This window comes from Malaclemys terrapin, chromosome 4 (genome assembly GCF_027887155.1).
Source record: "Malaclemys terrapin pileata isolate rMalTer1 chromosome 4, rMalTer1.hap1, whole genome shotgun sequence".
Classification (NCBI taxonomy): Eukaryota; Metazoa; Chordata; order Testudines; family Emydidae; genus Malaclemys; species Malaclemys terrapin.
This window is the reverse complement of record NC_071508.1, coordinates 2583240-2590410: the sequence shown is the minus strand read 5'-3', so window position 1 is coordinate 2590410 and position 7171 is coordinate 2583240. Positions and strand designations below refer to the sequence as shown.

The window sequence follows — 7171 nt, the reverse complement described above, 5'->3', positions numbered from 1 at the left end:
GGGTTGGATGGGGTGGCAGGGGTTCCGGGGGAGTCAGGGAGAAGAGGTGGTTGGATGGGGCAGGGGTCCTGGGGGGAGGGGGGGCATCAGGAATGAGAGGAGGAGTTTGATGGGGCGGCGGGAGTCCGGGGATGGTCAGGGGACAGGGAGGTGTGGATGGGGCAGGAGTCCGGGGGGGGGGGGGGGGGCAGATAGGCGGTGGGGGCCCCCTCCCCTAACCGGCCCGCCATACAATTTCCGAAACGCAATGCAGCCCTCAGGCCAAAAAGTTTGCTCGCCCCTGCCCTAGAGGGTAAAGGCCCCATGTCCCATTCCCCACCCCTGAGCCAGCCAATCCTGGGTCAAGATTGGAAAAACAGCCAATCACACACAGTCTCTCTCTCTCTCTCACACACAGATGTCAGGGGCGAGAGAGACACACACGAAAACCTGAGACCCACAACCAGGATAAGAACAAATATAAATAACCCCCGTTTGGGTGTCTGTATTTTTTTTTTTTTTTTTTTTTTTTTTTTACAATAAAAGTTTAATGACATTTATAAAAATGTGCTTGTCTGGCACCAAGTATTGAATCCACAACGTATTAACATATGTACAGTAGGAAACCGAGGACAGCAAATTAAAGAGAGCGCGGAGAGAGGTCGCTCGTACTTTGGTGAAGAAGGGATAGGGGAATGTGTCTGTTTTCTTCACTCTCTGAGCCGCTCAGCTCCCCCAGCTGGAGAGATCTTTGACAACACACACCGAGAGAGGGGGAACTTTTGGGGGGTGTTTTTTGACCTACCCTAGAGCTCTGGGAGTTGGTTCTGAGTGGGGTTTTGTCTGATACCGAGGTAGGGGGTGATCTTTTCTCCCATCTGAGTTTCTGATCTGGTTTCTCTCGGCTCAGACGCTTGGACAGAGATAATTGGAAACTGCTTTGCATCCACGTCTAGTTCTGGCTACTCTCTGTGCCCCCACCTGGCGCAGGATTCCTTCTTTGGGGTTTCCTTCCAAGAAAGCGACGGTTCAGTTGAGACGGGAGAAGAGAGCTCCCAAAGCCTCCCATACCCAAGAGATCCAAAGGCAGAAGGGAAGGAAAACTCAAGACGACAGGCGTCTGTTTAAGAGACCTACTTAATGCGATTGCTGAACCTACGGTTGGTGAGTTTCAATGGAAAAGGACGAGGTCTGAGACGCGTAGGGATGCAGACAAGACACAGGCCTGGTTGACTCTTAAATCAAAGTCCATCAGATGGGCTGGCATCGCTTTCCATTCATGGGGGGTGGCTGGGGAGTTAAGAGGGGAAGAGTTTGTGGCTTTGGAATTAAATCAAGAAGAGGTGTTGACTAAACAAAAAGAAAAAAGATCAGTTGGTGGGGTCAGATGACAGGGTGATTCACGCCTGGCAGAGATCTGAATGGGCAGCTACCAGGACAGATATTCCCCACAGTAGATGGGCTTTGAAATTGATTTTCTCCCTCCTGGATGAGCTGTGGAGCAAAAGGTGAAGCTGTGATTTTTCAAAAGCCGACTCCTCAGTGCCGGGCTTTCTTTCCAACCAGGGCCATTTAGAAACCCGACTCCCATTTATCACTGAAGCTCAATCTCGTGGTCTGCTTTGGAGAGATGCAGGGATCCCCGAGATCCAACGAGAAACAGGAGCTGTGGCCCACACCCACCGAAGTCAACGGAGTTAGACGTCTATATACTGTCGAGGATCTGGACCTGTGCGTCTCTAAGTGACCACGGGAGCTTTGAAAAGCTTGAGAGACTAGCCTAAAAGCCTTGGCTAATATGCATATTCCAGAGCAAGGGCCTGAAATCTTGCTTTCTGAGCTGACAGGAGGTCCCCATTCTCCCCACACCTGTGCGGAGCTGGAGTGGCAAAAACATTTGCTCCGACACCAAAAGCTAGAAGCGAGCCCAGAGATTAAAATCAATGCTGAGAAAATGAGGCAAGTTACAAACCCATTGCAGACAAACGGTTAAAAAAAAAAAAAAAGGGGGGCTGGTGGGTTTAAAAATCGGTAAACCAGCTTCAAATTGGGGGAGTTCTGAGTTGTTAGGCACATGTTAAATGCCCCGTATCGCAGGCGTTACAGAGATTGCTTCCTAGCTTAGAGCACGCTCAAAAGAGGGGACACATCAGAGACATGAGTTTCATTGGCGCTTGAGTGTAACGTTTTAAAAACAAGCCTTTCCTTCTAGTCTCCTACACGCCCAAGAGGGAAAATCGATGTCCAAGATGATCTCATTGGGAGGAAAAGTTGTGCACTGTATTAAAGTTGAATTAAATAATACACAGAAGAAACTGCCAGTTTCAGTGGGTTAAGAGGTTCGAGTCTATAGCCCATGGCTGGTGTATTTCTATCTAGCGAGTTGCAGGGGGGATGGCAGGTTTAGATGTCTTCACCGTGCACGGGGCAGAGTTTGGACAAGAGACACACTCAGTTACGATTCAGCAAGCAATAAATCGGTCACAAATGTCACTTTACAGGAAGGGGCAGATTCTGCTCCAGGAATAAACCAGAGTGAATCTGTTGATGCCAGTGTGAATCTGCAATTGATTCCACTGATTCCAACAAAAGTTGGTTACACCAGAGGAAATCTGGAGTGACTTTAATGGAGTCTCTCCAGGTTCAGACTGGTGTAACTGGGATCCGAATTTGGTCATAGCCCTGCAGAATTCAGTGGAGTCACTCTGGATTTACTCCAAGATTCTCCCACTGCCCATCTCAGATGAACCGTTACCCAGTTCAATTTCATTTGCTAAAATCTCTCCGGGGGACAGAGACAGCCGCTGACAGCTGTGTTTTCCCAGCATGGTGACATGATGGCAGAGGCAAAGCAGTTTCCAATCAAAGCCAGGAAGGTTTCCAACAGCCAAGGTTCAGCGGTTCAATCTCATGAGATGTTGAGGCCTTCTTCTGACGGTCATCAGGAGAAAGATTTGAGCTCAAGACAAAAAGCTTTTGAAGCAGACTTGAGGAAAGAACAACCTTGATTCTTCAGACACGGCTATTTCTGGGGTGCCCACACGGACACCTGAAAGGGGCCTGACTTTCAGGAAATGGTAACTATCTGCCTCCTGGAAGCCAGCTATTTGTGTGGAATCTCGAGCTAGCCACCCCAAAAATCACTAGCCATTTTGGAAAAGCGGATACTTGGCTGGCAAAGGAGAACAGCACTAAGGGTGACAATTTGGTTGTCGATCTCAGCTCTGGCTTTACATCTCGGAGTCCCGTATAGGAAGGGCAATGTATTGGCATCTAGATCGGCCCTGTGGATGAGAGAAGAGAATTTGCGGATGGATACATGGATAATCTGAGGTGAACGCAAAACTAAACAAGAAGAGAATTTGGGGATGGAAGTGTAGGTGTGGATAATCCAAACCTCGAAAAGGCAGATGCAACAACAAACAAGATCTGGTGATTTACGCTTTAGCACAGAAGAGCCCAAAGCTCAGAAACAGGGACAGGAATTTAACTGCCTTCCCAAACAAAATCCCATCAAAACACAGTTGAAGGCAAATCAACATCTCATAGATTGGACCCCAGACAGTCCAGCCACCTTGACAAAATCCACCGGGGAGGAGCGTTCATCTTTTGAAAACAAAGCCACCATCCCAACCAGCGTCCGATTGAGACTCACAAACACCACCACAAAAGTTGGGGCAAGATTGGCACCATATCCACAAGCCAGATTTCCTGTTTTCCCGTCTTTCAGAACCGACTCCCGTTAAAAAAAGCAACTCAACAAACTATATTTTCTCCAGTGCCCATCCATAAAAGGCTTTCTGTTTTCACCCCAGGGATAATAAAGCAAACTTTGCATCGAAGGAAATTAAATTGGGGCAAGGGGAAAAAAAGATAGCTGTTATTTACAACCATTTTTTTCTTTTTTAGTCGGAAGAGGGGAAAAAATAATAAAAAGAATATTTACATACCAATAACTTTTGTGTGTTTCTACAAGAAACAGCCAGTCCATCTGGAATATATACACAACTTTCTTCTCCTAAAGAAAAATTAACAGGGGGTCTTGATTCTGGTCTCGGCTTACGCTGGAGATACGTTCTGCCCGAGCGACACCAGGGTGAGCGAGAGGAGAATCCAGCCCCTTTATTATTATCTACTTGTGTTTTTATTTTAATTTTTTAATATGTCGGGGGGGAGGGAGGGGCACACACTGATTGGCAGCAGGATACGGAGATGAAGTGATCTGATTGGTTCTGTTATATTTGAGAGGGGACTGGATAGTTTTGTTTTGTCCAGCGGGAAAGATTTCTCCACAGAAATATCAGGGCATTAATGCTAAAGGGGTGCGGGACTTTGCGAGGCACTGTAATCAAAGGGTGGAGGCTGTGTTCATAGTGGAGTGAATCAGGAGTGGCACCTGTTACAAAACTGATGAGAGGGGGAACAGAACAGTAAAAACCCGACCATGCTAAACAGATCCTCCCCCGCCGCAGAGGGCGCTCGGGAACTACCTGGTGCGGGTGCGAAGAGCAGCAGGGACAGGAAGAGTCTGCTTCAGGCTCTAATGTTTTGGACTCCGACCCTGGGTGATTAGATACATTACTGGTGCTTTCAGCTGCTTGCGTACTATGGTCACGCCAATGGCAAGACCATGGCATTTCCCACCATGCTCAGCTCCCTTCCCCTGACAACTGGGTGGCGACAGGTGTCCATCAAGCAGGAGGACAGGGGAGAAGGGAGGGGTCCTGCAGGCAAGGACCCGAATTCCTCTTCAGAGGCAGGGAATATAAATGCAAAGCAAAACTCCCAACTGTGATGGAAAGAGGGTAGCTCTGCTCCCAGCATGCACTCTGCTCCGCTGCCCCCAAAGCATCCTGGGGATTTGGGTCAAGCGCCCTGGTCCTAAGCAGAGCTGCATGCTGGGAGTCATGGGCGGGGAAGGAACGAGTCTTGCCTGGGCAAAGCTGCTTCCAACTCAGCTCATGCCGAAACGTTGTGACCGCTGGCTCTGGAGCCAATCTGCAAGGGGCGGGGGTCACTAAAGGCAACCTGAATCCGGACCTGGCTTCCCCGGGAGGAGGGCGGATCCTGGCAGAGAACCGACTGGCCGTGGGCCCCATTACCAGGCCACGTGGAGCTCTTAAGGCGCCGGAGGATGGGGCAGGGAACACAATAAATACGGCTCTCAGTTCAGGGTGCCGCGGCAGTTCTCTGTGCCGCACAGGCAGGGAATCTTGTTCTCCTCGATGGGGAACTTGTAGTCGTAGGTGATCTCCTCGTTGACGCTGATGGGCTGCTTGGAATAGATGACGATCTTCTTCTGAGCCTCTATGGTGATCACTTTGGCGTAGCAGTTGGGCTGAGGGATACAGGGAGTGGGGTGAGCGACAGCCACGTTATCCACCCCCTTAACTCCCCCCAGTTGGATGGGCCCTCCCGGGGGGATATGGAGAGCCCACCCGCAGTGCCCTCGAGCCCTGCTCTCATAAGTACACAAGCTACGGAGGGGAGGGACCCAGGAGATAGGGGATCAATCCTGGCTGCCACTAACTCCCAGCGTGAACACGGAGTCGCTGGGCCGTGGCTTCCCCAGCTGTAAAGCGGGGCTATATAAGCTGGGTGGCCCAGACTGACAGACCACGCTTGGAGACGAGCAAGGGACGAACAGAAAAGGACAAAGCTCTGACCGAGGGAGGGACGGAAAGACACAGAGCTGGGAGGGAGGGACGGGTGGAAGCAGACAGAGCCTGGGTGGATGGATGAACAGATCTATGGACAGAGGAGCCCAGTGGCTCCGACCCCTACCCAGGGCGCTGTGTACACAGACTCTCATGAAGCCACCTGATCCGGGCCTGGCTGTAGCGGGAGGGGATAAGGAACAGTGGGTAGCACAGATGCCCTCATCCCAACTCAACAGGCGCCGAGGCCCCTCCCTGAGCCCACAGGCATCCCCCCAGGGCGAGAAGTCAGCAGCTCTGTCCCCCTCCTTGAGCCCACAGGCACCTCCCCACCAGGGCGAGAAGCCAGCAGCCCCGCCCCCTCACCGTGCAGCAGTGGTTGATGAAGCGGGCCAGGTTGCCGCACTTGGTGGCGTCGATGATGGTGTCGTGGTCGACGCGGAACAGGTAGCTGCTGCCAATGCCCTCCTGCACGTAGCGCTTCTCCCGCATGTCGGCCACCACCTGCAGGCAGGGGGAGAGCGGTGAAGACTCCGAGAGTCTGGGCCACACACTGCCCCATGGGAATAGCTGCACCCCAATGGCTCGCCTGGCACTGAATTGCAGCCAACGCTGGGGAGGGGCAGCTGGAGAACAGCCGCACAGTGACACTGCACACAGATGGCTCACCCGGTGCTGAGATGCAACCACCTGTGGGGTAGGGCAACTGGGGGACTGACCCTTGTCCATTTCTCTCTCTCTCTCTCTCACCCCCACCCCCACCCCCACACACACCACCAATAGAGCAGTGCCACTGCCACACCCCCGGACTCACCTGCCGGATGTTCTGCCCCACATACTCAATCACCATCTCATCGGCAGCGATCGGCTCCATGGCGAACAGGCCCCACTCGTGGATACGGCTCCGGCCAAATCGCAGCTTCTTCTTACGGAACTGGAGTGAGGAGGGACAGGAGGGTTACAGTACTGGTGTGACCGGGACACCCTGGTCTCAGGGGGCAGTCATGTCCCTGCACCGAGCTCTGCCCCGCACCCTGCAGCACAGCGCCCCCTAGTGCCTCCCAGGACATTGCGTGCCCCTCTGTAGCCAGGGAAGCCGGTCCTGCCCCACCGAGGAGCCGCAGCGCTGAGCATGTACCTTGAGCTGATTGAGTTTCAGCAAGTCGCTGTCCAGGATGGCGGAGGAGCCAATGGCGCTGAGCAGACGCCGCTGCTCCGACCTCCGCTCCGAAAGGATGCGGTTGGTGCCCTGGGAGACGGCAGGAGAGGGGGTTAGAGCATCTGCCCCCCCAAAAGGGATCACAGCACCAACCACTGAAATGTCCCCACCCACTCTCCATGTCTGCAAGGGGGACAGGCAGCTGGAGATGACCTGCCCTGGGTGGGGACAGGCGAGATGGGCCTGGCTGGGGCAGCTCCACATCTGCCAGGTGACAATCCTGCCCCCCGGACAGACTGGCCCAGCTGGGGCGTCTCCATCTCCGCCAGGGGAACAGGCAGTCAGAGACAATCCTGCCTCAAGTGGGGATGGTGAG

General features: G+C 52.8%; 1 protein-coding gene across 2 annotated transcripts in view; it reads right to left on the bottom strand.

Moving 5' to 3' along the window:
• Positions 1 to 511: 511 nt before the first annotated feature.
• SETD1A (SET domain containing 1A, histone lysine methyltransferase) overlaps positions 512 to 7171 on the bottom strand; it is a 39427-nt gene continuing 32767 nt past the window's right edge. The window contains exons 17-21 of one of the 2 annotated variants that reach the window (XR_008444947.1): positions 6775 to 6885; positions 6451 to 6570; positions 6003 to 6140; positions 3930 to 5317; positions 512 to 3263 (exon numbers count right to left, since the gene is read on the bottom strand). Coding sequence is in view for 1 of the 2 variants with exons in the window: in XM_054028710.1 (XP_053884685.1) it covers positions 5144 to 5317; positions 6003 to 6140; positions 6451 to 6570; positions 6775 to 6885 (543 nt within the window). In the remaining variant the exon portion in view is untranslated. Of the gene's footprint in view, positions 5318 to 6002; positions 6141 to 6450; positions 6571 to 6774; positions 6886 to 7171 lie in introns of both variants that reach the window. The other variant, XM_054028710.1, reaches the window with a different exon arrangement.